At 44.9% G+C, this 24199-nt stretch overlaps 1 protein-coding gene and 1 long non-coding RNA gene across 11 annotated transcripts in view; one reads left to right on the forward strand and one right to left on the reverse strand.

Annotated features, from left to right (window-relative positions):
* Positions 1 to 24199, reverse strand: part of TTC7B (tetratricopeptide repeat domain 7B) — a 251052-nt gene that overhangs the window by 67385 nt on the left and 159468 nt on the right. For all 10 annotated transcript variants that reach the window (XM_064571479.1, XM_045901401.3, XM_045901400.3 and 7 more), the window contains one exon: positions 23671 to 23831. In XM_064571479.1, coding sequence (XP_064427549.1) covers positions 23671 to 23831 — 161 coding nt within the window. The remainder of the gene's footprint in view (positions 1 to 23670; positions 23832 to 24199) is intronic.
* LOC123861862 (uncharacterized) lies at positions 249 to 16240 on the forward strand. Its single transcript, XR_006795145.3, has 3 exons — positions 249 to 429; positions 14931 to 15060; positions 15408 to 16240. It is a non-coding gene; the product is annotated as an uncharacterized LOC123861862 (long non-coding RNA).

A 24199-nucleotide genomic window follows, 5' to 3' on the forward strand; every position in this document is an offset into this window, starting at 1 on the left:
AAAACACAGCTCAAGCCAGAGAGTCCCCACCAGAACCACCCATGGGGCCTGGCTTAGACCCGGAAGCGACGGCACTCATTCTAGAATGGGGTGGGCAAAGGCTTGATCCGAGGGAAGCAGGGGCAGCAAGGGCCAAAGGTTCCAGAACTCCCAGTTCAATATATGGCTTTGTAGATTGAAGGCAAATGCAGGTGCACCCAATGTGATCATTTGTGATTAGGTTAAATGCATCAGAGTGGCTAATTTTGTTGAGAGCGCAGGAATTTTATTAAGAGCTTGCTTTTTAAAACAAAACCAATTTATTTGCAAAACTTCAAAAATTCATTAAAAGCAAATCTTGATTTATTTACAGATTTACACAGGAGACGTGACTCAGTTGATATAAATGATCTACAAATCCCCTTCCACCAAGATCCTCATCATGTGAAGGTGAGTAAGTCTTGTGAGCTTTGAAAAGGCACATAAAGAAGAGGGCATCTGGTCAGGCTCTCTCCTCAGATCTTCCCAGCCCCGCTACTGAAGGGCTAGGACTTCACCAGCTCACTCCATAATCACCAACTATTCCTTTCTTATTTTTGTTACCACCAATGGCTTTACCCTCTGCCCAGACCTGCTGTGAGCTAAGCTTAGACCCTTCTCTCTTTCTCGGCCTCTTGGTTATCCCATTCCCAAAGTCTACTTATGCCTTTCTGAAGACATCAGCTCCCCTAGTCCCTGAGTTCATTAGTACTATCCTTGTGAAGCCCCAGCATGAGCCCAGATACCTTTCTGGTGGTCTTCCTGTTCCCCCAAGTTGCCCAGCTCTAAGAAACTCTTTATGAAGATCTCTAAAATCATTTTCAGTCCAAGCTCAAGAAACTACAGTGATTCCCTACTGCTTGTAATAATAAGTCAAAATTCCTTATTGAGTCCTCGAAGGCACCGTGCCCACTGGCCACTCCTGTTTCGCCACCCCATTCTGTGCCATGAATCCCTCTGGACCCTTCACTCCTACCAATATAATTTATTGGCCAAAGGCCAGGTTTCTTTCCTAAGTCTATGAATATACATGTCGTGTCCTCAGTTTTATTTATTTATTTATTTTTAAGATTTTATTTATTTATTTGACAGAGAGACACAGCGAGTGAGGGAACACAAGCAGGGGGAGTGGGAGAGGGAGAAGCAGGCTTCCCGCCGAGCAGAGAGCCTGAAAAGGGGCTCGATCCCAGGACCCTGGGATCATGACCTGAGCCGAAGGCAGACGCTTAACGACTGAGCCACCCAGGTGCCCCGTGTCCTCAGTTTTAATCTGTATGAATCTACTGCTCCCCTTAATTCTTCCTAACTTCTAAACCCAGCTACAACCCCACCTCCTCAAACAATACCATGCTTACATCTCTGTCTATTCTACTCTCTATCACATTAGCTGGTATTTGCTGTTAATGATAATACAGAGAAGAAAGAAATGGGGGAAGCTCCTGTCTATTAAAGACCTTCTCTGTGCCAGGCTCTGTGTTTGGCACTTCACAAACACAACCAAGGTGATCTTTGTAATAACCCTTCTTGGTGTGTGGTATTTATCCCCCTTCCATAAAAGAACATCAACCTCTCATTTCCACAGTGCCTAGGATTGCGCTCTGCGGCCACATTGGCTCATTGACTAGTTTCTCTACAAACCACAGAAGACTAAGAAATGTGTTTCCAGTAACAAGAGAATTCCTCAACCATGCATGATGTAATGGCCTCATTTGAAGGCATTTTGGAGGAAGAAAGTCTCTTTTTTCTCAGTGGGAGAGGGAAAGGGGGTGGTCCAAATGCATCACTGCCCAAGCTCTGCAATGGTTTAGTACCACCCCCTCCCTCCAAATGGAACACAAGATGCCCAAGGGGCTGCTGGGGGCTCTTGGAGGGTTCAGGGTTGCAGCCTCCTTGAGCATGGGTCTGCGGACAGGGATGTAGCCTCTGATCTACAAGCAGGTGGGATAAAGGGTGAGGCCAAATGTGAGAACAGGGCTCGACATCTGCTCAAGAACATTTCAAGAAGTGGAAGTTCCCTGAGGTGTTTCTCAGGAGCCAGGTGCCAACTCTTGCTGATGTCTTCACCAGTCCAGAAAGTGATGGGAGCCTTTTTCCACCAGAATCTCCCACCAAACTTGGGTCAACTGGGAGATGCGTTACAAAGGGTCACCTTTTAGCATTTGGAAGAGACCTATTCAGACGCCAGAGACCCTCCTGGGTCTGGCTGCCAAGCAATTTTGGCCAAGGGAGACCCCACCTAGGACCGTGGTGATGTTCTCCGGAAGGCACGCTGAGCTCTTCTGGCTTAGCCAAGCTTGGAGCTTGCCCGCCCTGGGGAGGGGTGAGGCCGTGGGGAAGGCTGCCCTGCGTGCGGTGGCGGTGTGGCTCCACCTGTCCAGTTGTCCCTTAACCGCACCCAAACTACAAAACGCCAGAGCTCGTCTCTAAGCCTCAACTTGGGGGCATGGTTGCATGCAAGGCTTCTTGGCTGGAAAAAGAACTTCTAATTAACATGAAATAACAGCCTTCAAACACTTGACTCAGGATGTGGAGTTGAAAAGGTGTGGGCTGAATTTAAGAGAACCAGACAGGAAGAACAATAGTAGAAGTGCTGAGCACGGGCGCCTGGGTGGCTCAGTTGGCTGGGCGACTGCCTTCGGCTCAGGTCATGATCCTGGAGTCCCGGGATCGAGTCCCGCATCGGGCTCCTTGCTCGGCAGGGGGTCTGCTTCTCCCTCTGACCCTCCCCCCTCTCATGTACTCTCTCTCTCTCTCTCTCATTCTCGCTCTCTCAAGTGAATAAATAAATCTTTAAAAAAAAAAAAAAAAGAAGTGCTGAGCACAAATGATGGGAAAGGCACCTGGAAGTGAAGCAGGAGGAACAGCATGAGAGAGACAAGCAGAGAGAAGGAGCTAGAAAACACGGGCAGGGCAGCAAAAGCAAAGCCTGGCTGCTGCTGTCGGGTATGTCCCAGACGATGGGCAGAACGCCCTGACACGCCGAACCCTGGTTTTCCCTCGGACGCACAAATACAAGCAGGAGAAGAGGAACTGCCGCCGACAGACTGCTCCTTCTTACCACGTCCCCAGTCCTCGGCTTGGCTACGGGCAGAGAACAATCCCGAAAACAGGACAAGTGCTGTTTGTCATCATATTTGCCGAACCCTGCTCACACATTTCAAGACTGTTTGAAAACATCTGGCTCGGTGCATGCTGCATTAGCACAGAAATGAAGAGAATGCAAACAATGCCTGGCATTCGTGTGCTGCAGTGGAGGGCCAAAGATATTAGAGATTCACCCTACTGAGGAAACCCTGAGGACAAAATGAGAAGTCATGAAAAAGGGGGCGCCTGGGTGGCTCAGTTGGTGAAGCGTCTGCCTTCGGCTCAGGTCCTGATCTCAGGGTCCTGGGATCGAGCCCCGCATCGGGCTCCCAGCTCAGCAGGGGGTCTGCTTCTCCCTCTCCCGCTGCCCCTCTCCACCACTTCTGCGCTCTCTCTCTCAAATAAATAAATAAAATCTTAAAAAAAAAAAAAAAGTCACGAAAAAGCCTGGGACAAACCAACATCAACTACATTCCTGCATGTAGAACTGCCCACCTGGCAGAGCAGAAGGAAGGGACCACAGGCTGAGATGTCTGCCGGCCACATTAGCCGAGTCCCACTGTGAATTAAGTAAGGTGCTTCTCTTGGTAAGAAGTCACATGCTGGGAAAGTGGTCTATTCCTACCCCCTACATCTCTCATGCTGTTCCTCCTGCTTCACTTCCAGGTGCCTTTCCCATCATTTGTGCTCAGCACTTCTTTTTTTTTTTTTTTTTAAAGATTTATTTATTCACTTGAGAGAGCGAGATGACAATAATTTTGGTTCAGAGACTCACTGAAACAGGAAATTAATGAAGAAGAGAAGCAGCTTGCTGATAGGTGAATCTGACTATGTTTACTGATAGCCCAAATCTAGCATCTCACACAATGCTGTTCCTGACCTGGCTCCTGCCCAAATGCTTAGCCTCGGTCTGCTCATTGCCATCGTGTACATCTCTCATTCTAGCCATGATCGACTTCCTCCATGTCACTCTCCTTCATGAGCCTGGGCCTTTGCACATGCTATTATTCTTTCTATCTAGAATGCCTTTTCCACCCATTTCTGCTTTTTTTATTTTTATTTTTTTTTAAAGATTTTATTTATTTATTTGAGAGAGAGAGAATGAGAGACAGAGAGCATGAGAGGGAGGAGGGTCAGAGGGAGAAGCAGACTCCCTGCCGAGCAGGGAGCCCGATGTGGGACTCGATCCCGGGACTCCAGGATCATGACCTGAGCCGAAGGCAGTCACTTAACCAACTGAGCCACCCAGGCGCCCCCATTTCTGCTTTTTTAGCATCTACTCATCTTTCAGGTCAAAGAGCTCCTCCTCCCCCCAACCCCCCACCACAGTAAAGCCAACCTTAGGTACTAGGAGCTAAAGCTCCCAAATGGAAATGTAATTCCAGAAAATACGAAAATACGAGAGCTCTCAACTGCAGAATAATAAGCAACAGGCCAGGAAACTTCTGCTTTCAAGACAAGCAAAATAAGAACAAGAGCTGCTGCCAGATATGTTAAATATTCACCCACTGATTCTTAGACCAACCGTGCAGGTTAGGTTGAGAGTAATTTGCCCGAGTTCACACTGCCAGGCACGGGTAGACCAGAACTGCAAACCCAGATCCACTGAACAACAAACACAGGAGAGTGACCTAAAATATTCTAACCGTACTCCTGACATTAATGAGGATAGACAGCATTTTCTAATCCATTGCCAAATACTTAAGACCCTATGATGTGCAAAGACCTGTTACTGTGTGGGTTAAAAGTGGGTATAAAATATAGTCCCTTGCCCTCAAAGAACTTAGAGTTCAAGCAGAAGAAAAGATCTGGCCATGAACATGAGGCAGGATTCCCAGTTTAGGGACAGATTATGGCCCTGGAACCCGAGTGGGGCCACAGGAAGATGGGGGTTGCACTTCTGGGGGATTGTTCCTAGGATACACCATATGTGCTTCTTCAAAAAACGATCCCATCGACCTGTGCCTTTTGTGACTTGCTTCTTTCACCCCAAAGTCCGGTGCGTGTAAAATTCTAGTCATTTGAAGGACTCAGTTAATCAAGGTTTTACTTTCCATTAAACCCAAGAGAAATGATATTTTACCCTATTTTTGGAATTTCTTACGACTCCCAAGATACCTCTTGAAATAACAGCTGCGTTTGGCTTGGTGTAGAATTTAGAAAGAAGGTCCACGCCCTGGGACATGTGGCATTGACTTGTCCTCAGCACCTTAGGGAATGTCTCAAAGTGGCATTTTATCAAGGCCAGGTTTAATGTCTGATGATCATCCCCAGAAAGACTTTCCTGACCCCCTGGAAACTGCCCTAACCACTAGACCCTCACCTCTAGAGTAACACTCCAGTTGAACTTTATCCTGCCGGACCCCAGAGGCCACTCCTTGAGTTCACTGTCGACCCTCACATCTCCCCGCTGAGCTCATGGTGCTGCATCTACCTCCCGGAAGTCCTCTCCTGAGGGCCCCTCCCATGCCCAACTGTGACAACCCCACAGTTTGACGTCTTCCATGACCCCCAGCCTCAGACAGAAAGCTATTTCCTTCCTCACCTCATATGTATAAAATGTTTTTTATAATCTGTTAAAATGCTGTATTTGTATAGTTGACCACCTATATGTCAATGTACCTGATAATGAATTCAAAATTGTTCATCCTTTTGCCAATCATTTTATTATTTATTTATTTATTTTTTAAAGATTTTATTTATTCATGTGAGACAGAGATACAGAGAGAGACAGAGAGAGGGGGCATGAGCAGGGGGAGAGGGAGAGGCAGACTCCCCTCTGAGCTGGGAGCCTGACACGGGGCTCAATCCGAGGACCCTGGGATCATGACCTGAGCCGAAGGCAGACGTTTAACCATCTGAGCCACCCAGGCGCCCCTTGTCAATCATTTTAAAAGTGCCTACTATGCCCCTGAGGCTACTAAGGGGAATCAGACATGGTATCTTCCCTCATGGTCTAGTGTTTTGTACACATGATATGTGATGAACGGACATATGGACAAAATTCCGGTAGCAGCACAAAAAGGAGGAGACTCTGCCTGGGGGTCATGGAAGACCACAGAGAAGAAGTGGGACCCTCACGGGGGGCCGGGGGGGGCACTGGGGAGGCGCCTTTCAGGCAGGCAGATGGACATCTCAAGCATAGGCAGGGAGGTGTGAGCGTCCACGATATGTTCAGGAGTGGTGTCTGGAATCTGGGATATATAAGACTGGGGCCTGAGATAAAGGTAAAAGGGCCTTTCTTTCTTCCTTCTTCTTCTTCTTCTTTTTTTTTTTTCAGAGAGGGCAGTGGGGAGAGGCAGAGGGAGAGGGAGAAAGAGAGAATCTTAAGCAAGCTCCACGCCCAGCATGGAGCCCGACATGGAGCTCAATCTCACGACCCTGAGATCATGACCTGAGCCAAAATCAAGAGTCAGACGCTTAGGCCACCGAGCCACCCAGGCACCCCAAGGGTAGATATTTCTAAATTCTGAAATTTAATATGCTTTACAAAGCTTTCTGGTGAAGAACTCTCAATGACAGTAAATGAGAAAAGTTTAGAGAAATACTAAATTAATGATTCCCTCCAACTTTATCTGGCAGTATAAAAAAATGCGCTCATTAAGTGCATCAAGGAGGAAACATGCATATTAATACACAAACCCCACACTAATTAGCCGATTTGTAAATGCTGTATTCAAGGCAGCTGATTCAGAATGAAAATCACGGGAACCTTGAACATTTGGTATTTTGTGCTGGCCTGTGTTTGAACGCTCTTGGGCTCAGCATGCTCTTTGTTTATCTGCTGAATGTAGGCAGGGATGCAAAACAGCTGTGAAGAAAAGCACGTGGTATCTGCCCAAGTGAGGCAATGGCCATGGGGGCCTTGAATACCATCCCCATCTCTCACTTCCAGGGAGCCTGACTCAGGAGCTGAGGTGGGTCTGGCTGCCAAACACCTGAAAGAAAGTGTGAATCTGTCACCAGGTCAAAGAAACAGGTCGGGCAGAGGGGGCCCTACTGTGTGCTGGTCTATGTTGAAAGGAAATTTTGAATCGAGAAGATGGTTGGCAGCCGCAGATCAGAACGGTAAGAGAAATCAAAGAGATGTGCCAAAAGCAGGTGATGACGAGGGGAAGACAGATGGAAATTTAAAGCCAGATGAGTCAGCTGGGAACAAAGTCTCAAAGAATCCAGAAGCAAGCAGCCCGTTGCTGGTCAGGCAGAGGAAATGTTACCAAGTAAACCGAACCAACCCCTCAGAGCCGAGTGAGGGGTTTCTTCCGGGTTCCAGTGTGGCTTTCTTTTTTTTTTTTTAAAGATTTTATTTATTTATTTGAGAGAGAGAATGAGATAGAGAGAGAGAGAGCAGGAGAGGGGTGAGGGTCAGAGGGAGAAGCAGACTCCCCACTGAGCAGGGAGTCCAATGCGGGGCTTGATCGCAGGACCCTGAGATCATGACCTGAGCCGAAGGCAGATTCTTTTTTTTTTTTTTTAAAGATTTTATTTATTTATTTGAGACAGAGAGAATGAGAGAGAGAGAGCACATGAGAGGGAGGAGGGTCAGAGGGAGAAGCAGACTCCCTGCCGAGCAGGGAGCCCGATGCGGGACTCGATCCAGGGACTCCAGGATCATGACCTGAGCCGAAGGCAGTCGCCCAACCAACTGAGCCACCCAGGCGCCCCTCCAGTGTGGCTTTCAAGAAGGAAATCTAACTCGGTGTTATTGTCACCAACATTTCTGATGGCCTACTGTGTGCTGGTCTTAGAGCCTCTCCTGGCTGGTCTTCAAAGCAATCCAGTCCCAGATGGTGGTGTTCTTGGCAAAAAAGCAGCCTCTGATCCTGGGCTGAGTCACTGTTGCTGAAAATCCATACTGTGCCTGGCGTGTGAGCCGCTGGGGCTGACACAGTTCAGCAGGGCCCCCTTCCCACCAGAGGCGACAATGATGATGCTGGGTTTACAGCTATGCCAGCCCCAGAGCCGTGCCCTCAAACCCTGCTGAGGGTTCTCTGACTATCGCTGGAAGGCAGGGGCAAGAAGGAACCGGTTCACGTGACTGCTCCCACTTGACCTCAAATGCCGCTCGGGGACTCACTAATGGGGAGTGTTCAATAAACGTCACCTCGGTCTACTCAACTGTTACGCAGGAAACAGACAATTTCCTTGACCATTTGGCTTACCTCACTGCTGTATTGACACACTGTTCATTGGCTCATTAGAAAAAAATATATAGATTTTTCCAATTAATCCAAAGCTGGACAAGGCCTTGAGCGGTCCCTATAATGCTTCGCTACTCAAGAGTGTGGTCTGGGGCCGGCAGCCTCAGGGAGCCCCGGGAACTTGTGAGAAATGCAGACTAGCCACCCACTCTAGATCCAGTATGCCTGAATCTTCATGTAACACGACTCCCGCATGATTTGTGTGCAAATTTAAGTTCAGGAACCCCCACTCTGGTTCATAACTCTCCATCCTAACCTTCAATGGGCTGATTTTTTTTTTTTAAAGATTTTATTTATTTATTTGAGAGAGAGAGAATGAGAGACAGAGAGCATGAGAGGGAGGAGGGTCAGAGGGAGAAGCAGACTCCCTGCCGAGCAGGGAGCCCGATGTGGGACTCGATCCCGGGACTCCAGGATCATGACCTGAGCCGAAGGCAGTCGCTTAACCAACTGAGCCACCCAGGCGCCCCCCCGAATGGGCTGATTTTTTAAAAGACCTCCAAAGGAAAGAGCTCCCATAGCCGCCCCCCTCCCCGCTTAGGAAATTCTACCTGTGTTCATTTCACTCCAGTAAGAATTTTGGGAGTATTTTACACTTAAATTCAGTGGGAATTCTGATCAACCCCTTCCATTAAGCCCACAAATGAAGGGGGCCCCTACCCAAGATCTTGAACGGAATGCTTCCGTTCCTTCTGGAGGGATTCCCGGGATGGCTTTCTGATGGCTGCATTAGAACCCCGTCCAAGTCCTCCCTAAGAGTCTCTCCAGGGAGGGTCGGTGTACCAACCCAGAGGGCACATTCACATTGTCACCCATGTACAGGGCACCCCGAGTCTGCAGAGCACTGAGCGGTCATCCACTGCCATTGGGAGTCCTCTTCGGGATGGAGAACTCAAATGTCTTCCACAACCAGGCAAGTAAATAGGAGCTGGGCTCAAGATGTCAGGGAGTGTTTGGAGTCATGCCTGCCTACCCAAGAGGTAATCAAATCCAGACATTTTTAAAATGTGCACTGACCTAATGGGACTCTGCGAGCGAATGTCAACACACAGGCTGCCGGACAGAAACTCCTAGTTTACAAGCTTTTCAGGAGTCAAATCTGAATACCTGGTTGTCTTTACAAAACCCCAAGGCACACGCCGACTCACCATTGGTTTGCCAACACAAGCACCAAAGGGGGAGGTTAGAAGAACATGGCTCTTCTCTAGGGATCAAGCCCTGTCCAGGAACTGACCCCTGTGACTTTCCCGCAAACTCCTGTCTGGGAGTTTTTAACCACTGAGGAAGTTCTAAAAATCTGACCACTTTTAAGGTCGTGAGCTGCTCAAGAAGGAGATGCTGCCTAATGCACCGGCCCGTGTGGGAGGCCATTCGGCATTTCCCCACACCGGCCTCACTGTCACCTGTCGTCCCGGCCCAGGCTCCCAGGTCTGCTGGGTGCTGGGGACATGAACACCACACTTATTTAACAAACTCAAGTGTCAGGAGCAGGAGTCTCGCTCTCCAGAACTTTGCAGCCCCTCACCCCCGACGGGGCCGTCTGTGAGGATTCAGCTGCACCTCCCGGTATCCTAATCCGGCCTCCTCTTTATGACAGGCAGGAACTCCTGTTAGATCCCCTATCAGTTACATTTCGCTTCTCATTTCAGCCAAAGTGTCAACAATCTGGAATACTCCCCCATCCTTCTAGCGGTATTTTTAGAACAAACAAACAACTGATATATTTAGCTAAAATAAGTCCCCTCAAGAAACCCCAGTTTGGCTCATTTTTTGCTCCCGGTTCGGCTATTAAGCTCAAGTCGGACCAGTGACCGGAACCAGCACCCAAGCTGGAAATGACACGGACAGGGTGAACGAAAAACACCCCTGGAATCACACTGCCCATGTCTTTGTCAAAGACCTCCTCCAGTGTCTGAGTTTGGCATTGTTTTTAAAGGGAGCCCTTCCACCTGGTGCCATCCACAAAGCAGCAGAGAGCGGACATGGACGGTCCAGACTACTTCTTGAGTGCGGTCTCCCTGGGGGGCGTGAGGGGCCGAGGACTACCTGCCCTCTGTTCGCTAAGTAAGCTGGTGAGCAAGTGCATTTGGTACCATAGCCAGCTAGTAAGTAAATGTGTGAACAGGAAATACTTGAAAGTAAGTCTTCCCATTAAACTCTCTGGCTTGAAAAAAAAACCAATCGATTCTCTCTGAACCACAAAGCTCTTGGTCATTTCCAAAATGGGGGCGGGAGTGAGCCAGAAGCTTGAAACAAAACAATCTATTCTCTCTGAACCACAAAGCCCTTGGTCATTTCCAAAATGGGGGGGGGGGGGAGTGAGCCAGAAGCAACGCTACTGACCTGCCCCTCCCCAAAGGCCATCCCTCTGGAGCATTTCCCTGTCTTTATTTCTGACGTAGCTCCTCCCATGGCCCCGATTTCCCCATATTCCCAAGTCTGAGGATGGGAGCTCAAGTGAAGAAAGGAGACACTTGGGTCTATTTCAGTGGATGATGGCAGATGCCACAAGAATGGGAATCCTCCGATCACCTGGGCCTAGAAAGGAAAGAGCCCAAAGCCAGATGTGACAAGGACAGAGGAATCCAGGAGGCTCTGTAGGATCGAAATGGCACCCTCCACTCAAAGTCAGGACGGGAGCCAGAAAAGAGGAAACCGGGCAGGGTGCTGGGAAACTGAACCAGCTCTCTGGGACCAGAGGTGGACAATGCATCTCTCTGGGATCGGATGCCAAAGGGGCCCTCGAGTCCTTGTGCCAGGAACCTGCTGCTGTGAATCCTGGCCTATTTTACATTTCCCACATTCTCTGGCTTGACGTCCTGCGTGTTCTCGTTGAGTACAGCATGAAGGGTTTGGTTTGGTTTTGCTTGGCTTTGTTTCAGCAGTGTGAAGGAGACCAAAAGCAGGACCCTTGTCCCTGGGGGCTGGAGCTTTCACAGGGGGCCCTGCTCTCCAGGATGCAGGTGGCAGGGGCCACGGTGGCCATCTTTGTTTCCTCTGAGGCACTCGGTGCATTCCAGAGTAACTCTTCACGTGTCACTGTGAGTGGTATGAAGGCGGGGACACTGCTCTCGTCGTCCTTGGCAGAAAGTGGGGGCTCTCTGACCTTTCACTAGGGGGTGTTCAAAGGACATTGAATCGGGTCATCTGTAGTGGGGTTATTGATTCCAACCAGCTGTTTCTGGCTCAGGGTTCCCATGAGAATACTCATGGGATAAATGTGGACATTGTCTTCCTTACCTTCTTTCAGGTGTTTTTGTTTTGTTTTGTTTTTGAACAAATAGTAAATAGTTGAACTTTCATGACCTTAAAATGCAAAAAGACCATTATGAATGCACCGACATTGAACTGTATTTGGACCGTTGGACGTGTTTTGCACAGTTGGCTGGGTAACTCACAGGTACTTTACATGACCCATATGCAGGAAGCAGAAATCATTATTTTATATAGCAAACTTGGCAGATTAAGACCGAAATGGACCATAGAAGAAACACAGACACATGCTTAGTTAGCTATGACCTAAGGCTCCCAGACTACTCAGCAGGGTCATTACTTTCAACCATTCATTGCACAAACGTGTATTAATGTTTGCAGCATGCCAACCACTGGGGTAGGTGCTAGGGATCCAGAGGTTTCAGGAAACCCCTTGCATGAAGTCTGAAGATGATACTCCATACGTTGAATTGTTGAACGAGACACTCAGAAGAACTTGAGATCTTGTAAAGAAAAACACCAAAACAAATAAACCTGCATGCCACCAGTGGGGATAGATGGCTTTGGTACAGCTGCCCTAGCCTGGCCTCTCCCAGCTGCTGGGCCTCCTGAGGAGCTCTGTCCCCTGGCGGGTGGGAGAGTGGCATGTCCTGCTTTCTCTCCAGCATACTCTGAAATAACCATGAAAAGGGGAACTCTCTGGAAAGGAAGCAGGATACTCCCATGAGGACTTTAGACTGGCCGCATGCATGTGGACTCGGGGAGCAGAGCTTGGGCCAGCACAACTCTCAATCTGAGGACAAGGCCATCCCTAGTCCTGGAGAAGAAAGGGTCTTCTCATAAACAATTTGGACTTCAAATACACTTCTCTCCCATTTCTTCTTTTCCAGTTTTTCTTCTACCCTTGCCTCATAAACCCAATTCTTCAGTTTCTAAGCCATTTCTTGTTGCCTTTTCGGTATTTTGTCTCTCTTAACAAGCATCCACGTTCCCTGAAGGCAACACCAGAGACCCAGAACCTCACAGAAAGATTACGTAAACGGGCCGGCGCAGGGGGAGGCTGCTTCCCTGCTTCAGCCAGCCCCTCCCAGAGGAGTGGTGGCTACAGGACCCAGAGCCAGAGAACCCCAGAGCAGAAGGGCCCCCAGGCATCTCCTCTCAACCTCCCAAGAACGCTGGAAACCCTCCCACCACTATACATGTTGAAAGGGAGAGGATGGAAAGCTGATTTTTTTTTTTAAAACTGCAGTAAGGGCGCCTGGGTGGCTCAGTTGGTTGAGTGACTGCCTTCGGCTCAGGTCATGATCCTGGAGTCCCGGGATCGAGTCCCGCGTCGGGCTCCCTGCTCGGCGGGGAGTCTGCTTCTCCCTCTGACCCTCCCCCCTCTCATGTGCTCTCTCTCATTCTCTCTCTCTCAAATAAATAAATAAAATTAAAAAAATAAATAAATAAAAATAAAAAAATAAAAAACTGCAGTAAAATACACATAACATAAAATTTCCCATTTTAACGTGAACAGTTCAGTGGCATTAAGTACTTCCACGCTGCTGAGCCACCACCAAGACCATCCGTCTCCAGAATGTTCTTCCTCTTGCAAACCTGGGGCTCCAAACCCATTAAATGGTAACTGCTCATTCTCCCCGTCCCCCAGCCCCTGGCAACCCCTGTTCTACTCTCTGTCTCTGGGATTTTGACTGCTCTTTGAGCCTCATATAAGAGTAACCATGCAGGGCGCCTGGGTGGCTCCGTCGTTAAGCGTCTGCCTTCGGCTCGGGTCATGATCCCAGGGTCCTGGGATCGAGCCCTGCATCGGGCCCCACAATCGAGCCCCACAATCAAGCCCCACATCGAGCCCCGCATCGGGCTTCCTGCTCCGCGGGAGGCCTGCTTCTCCCTCTCCCACTCCCCCTGCTTGTGTTCCCTCTCTCGCTGTATCTCTCGCTGTCAAATAAATAAAATCTTAAAAAAAAAAAAAAAAGAGTAACCACACAGTATTTGTCTTTTTGTGACTGGCTTATTTCACGTAGCTTAATGTCCTCAAGGCTTATCCATGTGGTAGCTTGTATCAGAATCTCCTTCCTGTTTAAGGCTGAATAATATTCCATTGTACATATGTATCACATCTTGTGTATCCACTCCCTCATCAGTGGGCACGTGGGGTGCTCCTACCCTCTTAGCTATTATGAATAATGCCGCTGTGAACATGGGTGTGTGAGATCTGTTTGAGTTCCTGCTTTCAATTCTTTTGAGTACTTACCCAGATGTGGAATTGCTGGGTCACATGATAATTCTATTTTTAATTTTTTGAGGAACTGTCATGCTATTTTCCACAGTGACTGTACCATTTTATATTCCCACCAGCAGAACGCAAAGGTTCCAGTTTCTCTACATCCTCGCCAACACTTGTGACTTTCTTTTTTTTTTTTTAAAGATTTTATTTATTTATTTGAGAGAGAGAGAATGATAGAGAGCACATGAGAGGGGGGAGGGTCAGAGGGAGAAGCAGGCTCCCCGCCGAGCAGGGAGCCCGATGCGGGACTCGATCCCGGGACTCCAGGATCATGACCTGAACCGAAGGCAGTCGCTTAACCAACTGAGCCACCCAGGCGCCCCCACTTGTGACTTTCTGTCCTCTGTGTGTGTGTGTGTGTGTTAATAACAACCATCCGAAGGAGTATGAAGTGATATCTCACTGGGGTTTTGATTTGCATTTTCCTAATGATTAGTGATGCTAAGAAATATTTCCATGTGCTTATTGGCCAGCTGAATATCTACTTTGGAGAAAAGTTCCTTTGCCCATCTTTTGTTTGAGTGGTTTTTTTGTTGTGGAAAGTTGATTTTAAAGAAGCTACTGCACTTACTGAATTTGCTCCACTTTGATCCACGGTGTCTTTGAGGCTGCTACCCACCCTCCTTTGCCCAAAGATCCTCCTCTCCAACTTGAATCCGGGAGGTTGGCGTCCCTGGGTTGGTAGCCTTGCACTCATCCCTCCCAGACATCCTTCAGGTATCCACGGATTACTTCTCTTGAGTTAATGAGAATAAACTTGCTTTGTGGCCCAACTTTCTATCAAGTGCAAATTTAACGGCCATGTCCGTGACTCCATCACTCAGCTTAGGCCTAACGATAGCCCATAGCACCAGGCCTCTCAGTAATCACTATGTCGAAACATTACTCAGTATCATATTTCAACTTAAATTGAGTGTAAGAAAGAGTGGGAAAGAGGCAGTCTTACTTGCCAAGCAATGATTTTTTTTTTAAACCAGATATATGCTCCACTTGAGTAAAGAATGATCCTAACCATGTTTTCCAGTTTATTGATAAGATTGACAGGGGAGATAGCATAAGAATCCTTTTCATGTGGATTGCTGGCTCTAGGAAAGCATAAACTGTCTTTCTCTTATTCGTGGCAGCATTCCTGATACCTAGCACTGCACGGCATGTGGAACGTGGTAGGAACTCAGTGTTTCAAAAGCAGTGGTTAAAGCACAGATGTTGAGGCCAGACCACCTGCATTCAAATCATGACTCCGCCACTGACAAGGTGGGTAATTTTGGACAAACTAGTTTACCTTTCTGCGCCTCAAGTTCCTCATCTGTAAGATGGGGATGATAATATTATCTACTGTGGTTCTCATGATGATTAAATTAGTTTAAAATGTGTTCATTGCTGGGGCGCCTGGGTGGCTCAGTCGGTTAAGCATCTAAGTCTTGATCTCAGCTCAGGTCTTGATCTCAGAGTCATGAGTTCAAGCCCCGAATTGGGGCCAGCGTGGAACCCACTTAAAAAAAATGTGTCAAGTGCTGACAAGAGTTGCTGAAATGCTAGTGGGTTATTACTGCTAAACGAGTGAATGAATAAATGTTATATATGTTCACTTCTTTCCATAGTTCCCGTTGGCATAAAAAGAAATGTGATCACGTGACAGGATCTGTTCTCGCACATACGAGAGTAGAAGATCATACACAGAAGTGTTTAGAGGAGATGGTGGTCTTCCGGCCAGGTGACCGAAGCTTGTTTCAGTATTTCCTCATGTATCAAAGTTAGGGGTCAGAAAACATATCTAAAAGAGTTGTCGAAACACCTCAATGATGCCGCTTGGATTTGTATCTTTGAGAGGCTCCCAAAATTACTTCCTTGTGCTTCATGTAACATTTGATGGTATAAATAAGAAAGAGTAAAATTCAAATCAATTAAAAATCTGTAATTAGCAAAGTTGTGCAACCACAATTTGTCTCAGGGCAAGAGACTAAACCTGGTGGTTGCTGCCCTTCGCGGCCTCTGTAAGGCTTCCTGAATTAGAATAAAACATCCCAGTCATACTACTGTTCTCAGATGCCACCGTACATAGGATACTCTCTGATACATTTTCCCAAGACAAAAAGCAAAAATTGTCTGCTCTCATCCTAATATTTTATCTAAAAATGAATCCCCATGGCAGAAACACAAAGTCTACGAGGGGCTGATCAAAGCACTGGCTGACAGACTGCCCCACTGTCCTCGGGATAGACAACTGTTCCAAACATCACCTGGCACCTACTTCTACCTTCTTGGGCCAATGAGGAAAACACCAAGTAAAATGTAGTCATCAACTTGGAAATTTGAGGAAAGCTGTATTTCAAAAGAAGAAATATCAAGGCTCCTCTACCAAGTACAGTAGAGAGTGAATCTACCTGAATTTACGAACACTCTTCAATATAAAAATGTGTTGTTAGATTTTATTTTGGGGAAAACTTGCAATGCATTAAAGACATTTAATACATTGTCAGCAAGTGATTTCTCACTCCTTTGTTTAGGTATTTAACGGTTAAAGGGTTTTTACAAAAATAATTTTTCAACAGAAAAAGAAGGCAGTTCAGGAGGAACAAAATAAGACACGACACATAGAGAAACTGCAGACATAAACCCAACCATACCATTACTTACATTAGATGTGAAGGGACTAAACACTTAAGACAAAAGGCAGGAATTATCAGACTAAATAAAAAAATAAGACCTGGGTGACTCAGTCGGTTAAGTGTCTGACTCTTGATCTCAGCTCAGGTCTTGATCTCAGGGTCGTGAGTTCAAGCCCTGCATTGGGCTCCACGCTGGGCGTAGAGCCTCCAAAAAAAAAAAAAAAAAAGCAAGACCCCACTCTGCGCTATCTGTTAAGAGAGGGAGGATTTGAAGAAATAACAGCTGAGAATTTTCTAGAAATGATAAACAGTACAAACAATACCGATCCGCAGTTTACGATAGCCCAGTGACCCTGACCGAGCAGGAGCCACTCTGAGCTGTTTCACGGTAAGAACGTATAGCGCCCGCAACTACGTCAATTGGAAGCAGCCAGGGAGAAAAGACAGATGACATTAAATGATCCAAAATTAAACAAACAGTTGACTTCTCAACAACTACAAGAGGAGTAAGATCATTCGTGCTGTGAGAAAATGAGAGCTTAGAATTATATATCCAGTTGGAAAAGCTCTTCTGAGAGTAATGCCAATATATTTTCAGACACAAACTGAAAAATTGTGCCAGCAACAGACCCTCACTAAAATTTCTAGGATAATCACTAAACAACAACCAAAACAGAACATTTCTTTTCCAAATCAGTAAGAAAAAAACATGTAACAAAAACATAATTAACCTAAAAGAAGGTAGGAAGAGAGAGGACAGCCTATGAAAGGAAGGGCAGGACAAAGAGAAAGCACAGAAGAAGTAGGAGATACCAACACAAATGTACCAGTATTTACAGTAAGTGGAAATGAACTAAATGTTCCAGATAAGACTGTCAGTCTGAGTTAAAAAAAAAAAAAAATCAGCTGTATATAATGAGCACAAGAGTGAATCTAAAACATAAGAATATAAAAAGTTCGAGGTAGGAGAATGAAGACAGATACTCCAAGCATACATGTGCAAACACGTGCACACACACACACTGCGTGTGTGTATCTGTATATGGACACACAAATGTAGGTAAGTGTTGTGGATGCGTGTGGATGGCATCTAAACTAGATAGATTCTGAGGCAAAATGAATTATGTAACTTATTACATAATGATACAGGGTTGAATCTACCAGGAAGACATAGCAATTCTAAATTTATATGCACCTAAGAGCACAGCTTTAAACTATATAAAGCAAACATTGCTATGACTGTGTGGTGAAATAGGACAATCTACCATCCCAGTGATAGATCTCAACATATCTCAGCTCAATAATTGACCAATTAAGCAAACAGAAACCATCAGTATGAATAAAGAAGATCTGAATAGCAGAACTAACAGCTTAATCTAATAAGATGTATAAAAATGTACCCCCAGATGCAGAAAGTATTCTTTTCAAGCACACATGGAGGATTTATAAGATGTGACCACATGCTGGGCCATAAAGCAAGTCTCAACACATTTCAAGTTCATATAGATGACAGTCTCTCCGAGCACAATTCAATGAAGTTGTTAAAAGCCCATTAACAAAAGATAAGTGGAAAAAAACCCATATATTTGACAATTAGAAAACACAGTTCTAAAATAACTAAGGAGTCAAAGAAGAAGAATGGAAATTTAAAATGATTTAGAATGAAATGATGATAAAAATTTCAGATATTGAAATTTGTGGTCTACAACTAAAGCAGCACTTGGCGGGGAATTATGTCTTAAATGTTTATGTCAGAAAATAAGACAAAAAATTAATGAACTAAGCACCTACTTGAGAGATTAAGAAGGAAAACCAGGTAAAACAGAATGAACTCAAAGAAAATAGAAGAAAGGAAATGTTAGAAATAAGAACAGAAATTCATGAAAGAGAAAGTAAATATATAGTTGAGATCATAAAAAAGCTGGTTCTTTGAAAAGATCAATGAACAGACAAATTTCCGGCAAGACTGTTCAAGAAAATAAAAAAGAAGGCACATTAAGCAATATTAGGAATGAAAAAGACTTAACCGCAGGTGCCGTATGACAATAAACAGATAATTAAAAAACATGAACAGCTCCATGCCAATGAAATTTAACATTTAGATGAAATGGACAAACACTTAAGATATATACATATATTATATATATTTTAGCTTCTATGTTATACATAGCTTAATAAAAGAAGCAGCAGAAAACCTAAATATCCTATAATCATTTTTATAAAAGCATAAGAAGTCTTTCCATAGAAAAAAGACTAGTGCCAGACGGTTTTACAGGCAAATTCTCCCGAAACTTATTATTCTAGAAACAGATAACTCCAATCTTACAGAAACGATTCTAAAACACACAAAAAAGAACTATTCCAACTTATTTTATGAGGCTGGCCCAATCTTGATGCCAAAACCTGACAAGTATACAATGAGAAAGGAAAATTGCAAGCTATTTCACACATGAACAAATATAAATGTTCCTAAAAAATTAGTAAACTGAATCCACTAAAAAAAACTAATATGTCATCATCAAGTTGGGCTTATTCCAGGAATGCAAGGTTAATTTAACATTTAAAAATATCAATTAATATAACATTCACAGGTTAAAGGAGCAAAACCATACAATTATCTCAATAAATATAGAAAAAGCATTTGATAAAATTCAGTATCAATTCATGATTTAAAAAGATCAACTCTTAGCAAACCAGGAAGAAGGAAATTTCCTTAACTTCTTAAATAGTATTTATAAACAAATTTGTAACAAACATAATTCTTAATGGTAAAATACTGAAAGAATTTTATTGAACTATATTGAAGGTCCTACCTAGTCCAGTAAGGCCAATTTTAAAAAGTTGAAGGATTAGAGATAAAGAAATTAAATTTTAATTTCAGATAAAAGTCATTGTATAGAAAGTCCAAAGTAATCTATATATAAATTGTTAGAATTAACACGAGTTTAGCTGAGTTGTTGGGTCAAGAATGTACAAAAATCAGCTGCCTTTTTATACACTAGTAACAAGTAGATAGTAAATTTGATAAAGAAAAAAAGACTGTATACATATAGTGTAACAAATGGAAATTTTTTCAGGTAACTAGGAATAAATCTAGTAAAAAATGGGCAAAATATTTATAAGAAAAATTGTAAAACTTCATTAAAAAGTATTTTTTAAAGACCTAAATAATTAGATATAATGGCCATGGATTAGAAGACCCACTGTCACAAATACAGAATTCTCCCCAAGCTGAGCTATTAGATTGTCATTCCAATAGATTTTTTTGTTGTTGAACTTGACAAACTTGATTCAAAAATTTATATGCAAACTCAAAGGCCTGAAATAGCCACAACACTCTTGAAGAGCAAGATACAGGGAGGGACCTACCTCACATATAATAAAGTTGTAGGAATGCAATCACACATAGATGGCACACTGAAAGAACCAAGTAGAAAGGTCAGAAATCGTCCCCCTCCAACCCCCCGACCCCCCCACCCACATATCGGCATCTGATTTAAGACAAAAGTAGCACAAGGAGCAACAGGGAAGGGATCTTTCCAGTACACAATGCTGGGACAATGGGGTATCCATGTGGGGGAACACTACACTGAATCCTTCCCACCATACAGACATCAAACAATCATTTCCAGATGGACCCTTAGATTTAAGTGTGAAAGGTAACACAAAAGAGCTCTTAGAATATAACTTAAGAGACTGTCTTCGTGACCCCGGAGAAGGGAAGGGAAGGTTTCTTAAACTAGATGCAGAAAGTACAATCCATGAAGGAAATGGTTGATAAATGCAACTACTTTAAAAATAAGAACTTCTGTTCATCAGAAAACAAGTCACAGATGAGGAGATGATTTTTACGACAATGTAACCAACAAAGGGCCTTGTAACCATAATATATAAAGAACTTTTACAAGTTGGCATGAAAAAGTCAACCCAATTAGCAAAGAGGAAAGACTTCTCCCTGTGCTTCACCGAACAGAAAAGCTGAATGGCCAATATACAGAGACAAAGGTGTTCAACCTCATCATGCCACTTAAACTCAGAACGTGACACCATTAACCAGCAACCACGAGGCCAAAAATAAGTCTGAAACACGGGGGCAGGGGCGGGGTGTTGGTGCGTGCAAGCCCACAGGCTCTCGGGCACAGCCGCTGGGAGTGCAAAGTGGCACGGCCCCTTCGGAACAGAGTTTGGAATTATTTGGTAAAACCGAGGAGGCACATATCCTATGACCCAACAATCTCACTCCCAGGTAATACCCAGAGAAGTACGTGCACCTGTGTGCCAGGAGACCCATACGGGAGTATCTACAGCAACTCTGCTCCTAACAGCTGAAAACTGCAAACAAACCGTATATCCATTTCCAACAGCCTGGAAAAATACACCATGGTATATTTATATAATAAAATACTATGTATCAGTGTAAAGGAATACATTGCTGCTGCGTGCAATAAGGATGAACCTCTGGAACACTGAACCTCCGGAATGTAGTAATGTTCAGCGACAAAAGCAAGCAGCGTAAGGACATAATCAATACAATTCCATTAAAAATTTTTAGATATGCAAAACTAGAAATTTTTATTATTTGGGAGTGCGAACATATATGGTATAGACACACAAGGGAATGCCCCGCCTAGAATTCAGGATGTGGTTAACATCCGGAGATGTTAGAGAGGTAAGGGGATAGGATACACAGGCACAGAGGAAATTCATAGGCAATATTTATCTTCTATTTCTTAAACTAAGAAGTGGGTATATGTGTTAGTCATATTATTATTTTAAATATATTTAATAAGTATCCTTTGGCTTTTGCTCAATATCTAATGACAACAATTTTAAAGGATTCTAAAAATATCGTATTTGAGAACACTGGAGAAGTACTAGTCATCCTGATAATATGAATTCCTACCAACTACTGAGTGATTACCATTACAAATGCGGCTGGTCTCTCAAGTATTATCCTCACTGTCACCAGGAAATGATAGAAGTTGGTGTTTAAGTACCTTGAGGGAGCCTAACAGGGACCAATGGGTCTATGATTCTCGGCCTCAGGCTAAGAGGCCAGCTAAATCAATTCTCCATTCAACAGTTGAACTATCCAACGGTTAAACAGGCCTCAGCCCGACTGTGGCAAGGGCCCTCCCCTCCATCTGGCAGGTATGGAGGAAACATCAGCCACGTCCTCAATCTGCGTCTGGCTGATTGGACGCAAGAAACGTGAGGCGCTCCCAGGCTTCCGAGAGTCTACGGTTCTGCAGGAGACAAGCCTGTCACAAACAGATACTACTGCTCAGCATTCGGGACAGGTGCCCACATCATCTTGTTTAGGTTGGTGTTGAAATGTTTTACCCCGGGTTTGGAAAGAAACCATGGGATCCAACAACTACATCTGGCCCCAACTTTTTTTTTTTTTTTTTTTTTTTTTATTTGACAGAGAGATACACAGTGAGAGAGGGAACACAAGCAGGGGGAGAGGGAGAGGGAGAAGCAGGCCTCCCGCCAAGCAGGGAGCCCGATGCGGGGCTCGATCCCAGGACCCCGGGACCATGACCTGAGCCGAAGGCAGATGCTTAACCATCTGAGCCACCCAGGTGCCCCTGGCCCCAACTTTTAATAAAGTATTCTTGGGAAGAAGTTTCCCATCACATAGGAAGAAATACAAATATTTAAAAAGCAAACAAGTCATCGGCTGCTCTCAGACCTGCTGCCATATGCTTTGCTTTTTTGAGCTTACAGCTTAACATTAAAATAACAGGCTCGCATTCCTCAAATATCTCTACTGCTGTTCCTTACTTATTCTACTTGAAAAGACTGTCAGCTGCTGTCACTTGGAATCATTACCATATTAGCCACCACTGTTTACTGCTCACTGCATGGCGTGGCTATTAGTTTAATAAGCCCTCCTCTCGGATGACACCCCGGGCTGTCTACACAGGAGACACATGCTGGAGTCTGACGTCTAATGAAGGCGTTAGGGGTGGGAGGCAGGGAATGCTGCTTTATAAATACTGATGAGAGAAACAGAATTCAGTTGCATCAGGTACTTTACTGATGGGTAAAGGACCGGGCCCTCTGTAAAGTGCTCTGACCGCTTGAAGAGTCCATGGGCTAACCAATTTGGATGAACCCAGTACACTCGTGTGTAACAGAGCAAGTTGAGCCTACGCCAAGTAAAACATGCAGCAAAGCTCTTCAATGCACTCGGCACAAATAGCTGAACCGATAAAAGAAATCTCTAGTCAGAGGTTTCCTGGATGATAATGAGAATTTTCTCGATGGGGAGAAGAGAAGTGCCCTTTTCACTTGAAGACAAAGAAATGTTTGTAATGGAAATGGGTGAACCAATTTTCTAAGGAGAGCTGCTGAAACGCACTGATTAAAAACTGTGAGGTGATGAGGCAGAGAAATAAAGCCAAAGGCGCTGATTTCCCCAAGTGAAGAGAGCTGCTCTGAGCCCCCGCCCACGTGTCCCCCCCCCCCCCCCCGGCCACATGCCGCCCCCGCGCCACCGCGGACCCTGCCACTTAGACAATTAGAAGCTGTCAGCCTGCACAGTGTTTACTGTTTCTGGCCGCCGTGTCCTGGTTACCAGGCTACTCCACTGTGAATAAATGGGAACCGAGGCGCCCACACGACAATGTTCTTCTCCCAAAGCCTCCCTGACAGGCCTGGATTCAGGGATTTGGAGGAATGTTGGGAAGATAAGCTGTCATGCCTGTGGCAGCTTATAAGGGCAATTCTTAGGTTAGGTACAGAGATGAACTGATTTATTTAAGGAGTTCTAGTTCCTAGAGAACAAACCAAGGCACAAAGAGGTCAGGTACGTTGGTGGAAGTCGCCTAAAATAGGAAGATGTTTTTCTTCAAATTGACTTTAAGACAACTCATTTAAAAACATCTGTCGTCTCCCTCTGACCAATAATTTGTCAAATCACACTTTGATATGCAGGTATATTTTTTCTCTAATGTACATTTAAAAATGTAAAACTAATCTAATCTAAAATCTAATCTAAAACTAAACTAATCTAAAATCCATCTATAGCGTGCACTAAGGGTACACATTGGGAAAGACTCGATAAGGTATTTTTAACTTAATAAGGGTGACCTGACAGGCTATGTTTGTTTCCAAATATCATGCAAAAACAAGAATAAGGGAAGTCTGTACTATTTATCCTCAGGATATCTGTGAAGGACTTAAAGTAGATAGAATGAAGGAAGGGGGGGGAGTAAAAGTGAGTAACTTTCTGAGTAGGAGCACTTACATAAAATTCTCCGGGTATTCACTGAGGGCCATGTCAATGATATTCAGAGCATCGTGGTAATGCTTTTGTGCAGACAGTAAGAGGGCAAGGAGGTGCAGGGAGTTGGCGTCATCACCTTGAAGTTGAAGAGCTTGGCGGACGTACCCCAGAGCCTCTGGGATCTGGTTTAAAACAAAATCAAAAAGAATTTTAAAACGCGTGCGTGTGTGTGTGTGTGTGTGTGCGTACACACAAAAGAAGCTACCACTTCAATAACTGATTCTCTGTAAATATCAAAAGTCATTTCACCCTGTGCCACATTCAGATCCTAATCTTTGTGACAGCCCCAGGATATTAACCACAGACATGCAAACAGATGTCCTCTCCAAGCGATAGTGTGACTCGCTGATCGATGCAAGGCTCTCTTTCTCTCTGTAAGACTGCCAATACCAAATCTTTTGTTTCTCCCTAAAACACAATTTCTCTTTTCCACAAAACTGATGCACTCTTGATTGTGCCCAAGATAATTCCACTCTCAATGGAGACACAT

Source organism: Mirounga angustirostris, unplaced genomic scaffold, assembly GCF_029215605.1.
Source record: "Mirounga angustirostris isolate CCGP_5_RB_7025 unplaced genomic scaffold, mMirAng1.0.hap1 SCAF_9, whole genome shotgun sequence".
In the NCBI taxonomy this organism is placed as follows: Eukaryota; Metazoa; Chordata; class Mammalia; order Carnivora; family Phocidae; genus Mirounga; species Mirounga angustirostris.